This window comes from the organism of the source record quoted next, assembly GCF_019968955.1.
Source record: "MAG: Porospora cf. gigantea A chromosome Unknown PgA_NODE_6967_length_1575_cov_438.554, whole genome shotgun sequence".
Lineage (NCBI taxonomy): Eukaryota > Apicomplexa > Conoidasida > Eugregarinorida > Porosporidae > Porospora > Porospora cf. gigantea A.
The window spans coordinates 1-1,575 of record NW_027151843.1 but is presented as its reverse complement, the minus strand read 5'-3'; the positions used below and the strand labels follow the sequence as shown (position 1 = coordinate 1,575).

At 56.1% G+C, this 1,575-nt stretch overlaps 1 protein-coding gene across 1 annotated transcript; it reads left to right on the top strand.

Moving 5' to 3' along the window:
• Positions 1-1,078: 1,078 nt before the first annotated feature.
• Positions 1,079-1,498, top strand: KVP18_004029 (uncharacterized protein; the record flags this gene model as incomplete). Its single annotated transcript, XM_067956267.1, has 1 exon — positions 1,079-1,498. One exon carries the CDS (start codon positions 1,079-1,081, stop codon positions 1,496-1,498), a length of 420 nt encoding a protein of 139 aa, XP_067806845.1.
• Positions 1,499-1,575: the final 77 nt, after the last annotated feature.

Below are 1,575 nucleotides of genomic sequence, written 5' to 3'. Positions count from 1 at the left end.
GGCCCTTGCTGCAACCGCCGGAGCCGCCTCCACCGTTGTTGTTGTCGTCTCCTCCGCTTCCGCCTTCCGACTTCCCCATCGCCAAATAATCAGCACAGGTCTTGTTCGGAAATCTCTTGGCGCAGGTGGCGGGACAGTCCCGCTGGGTGGGAGCATCATTCAAACAGTTCCACTGCCAGGCCCCGTTGCAGAAGCCTGACGTGCCGGCGTCGGCGCACCGAGCTGGAGGCACAGTTGGAACCGGCACAGGTACAGTTGGAATCGGCACAGGTACAGTTGGAACCGGCACAGGCACAGTTGGAATCGGCACAGGCGAGCCTCCTCCCATCGCCAGGTAATCAGCACAGGTCTTGTTCGGGAATCTCTTGGCGCAGGTGGCGGGACAGTCCCGCTGGGTGGGAGCATCATTCAAACAGTTCCACTGCCAGGCCCCGTTGCAGAAGCCTGACGTGCCGGCGTCGGCGCACCGAGCTGGAGGCACAGTTGGAACCGGCACAGGTACAGTTGGAATCGGCACAGGTACCGTTGGAACCGGCACAGGTAGAGTTGGAATCGGCACAGGTACAGTTGGAACCGGCACAGGCACAGTTGGATCTGGCACAGGTACAGTTGGAATGGCAGAGACCTCCGAACAGAAGGCGAAGTTCTTCACAACACACTCTGCCACGGACTTTCCGGAGGCCTGATCTGGACACCAGGGCTGTTGAGCAGGGGAAGCGTAGAGGTTGCAGTAGCCTTGACAGGCAGCTACGTTCCAAGCCTGTGAAGAGGATACAAATGCTTTGCAATCATCAGCCACAGACGCAGCTGCAGTGGAAGTCACTACCAATCCTACAAGGTTTCGCATTTTTATGTTGATAGCACCCAGTTTTTTTTTTCGTCGTAGATGCGAAATGTACTTGGCGTCCGCTAATCAATGCTGTTTCTGGATCCTAGCATCAGGATCCTAGGTTCTGTCGATGCCCTGCGTGCCTAGGCAGTAATTCTGGTGCTATCCAGAAGTCATCTGGAGAGTAGCCACAACGGTGGAGACGGCTCCGGCGGTTACAGCAAGGGCCCAGTTGCCGACAGCAACTACATGGGATACTCTGCGCCTTGTAAGCCTGAGAGAGACGGAGAGTGGACTGTGCAGGGGGATCACATCGTCGTCTCTAAGGCCCCTGCTAAACCTGTGGGGTGCACTGCCAACGTGCAGATGCCGGAGGGAAAGACCTACAATTGGAAGGAGTTCTTCACTATGTATGGTAAGGCCAAGCTCGCTGGATTCATGGCAAACTCTTCGAAGGAAACTTCTGGAGGTTGGGCTTCAGAGGGTTACTCCGGTTGGGGTTGGTGCTTTGGCTTTGAGATCGGTCACCCCTCTGGTAACTACGGCAATCAGGACAACCTTTCCAACAATACCACATGTGCTGCCTGGGGCAACCTGGCGGCTACTCTGACATCATCCTTTAAGGAGGCCTCCGTTCCCTTCCGCCCTGTGGTTCTGGATGTCCCCTGAGTCGTCGAGCAACAAACCCTCTATGCATTCCATCATCAACATGTGGAAGCCTAATGGAGAGCTCAGCGTCGATAACG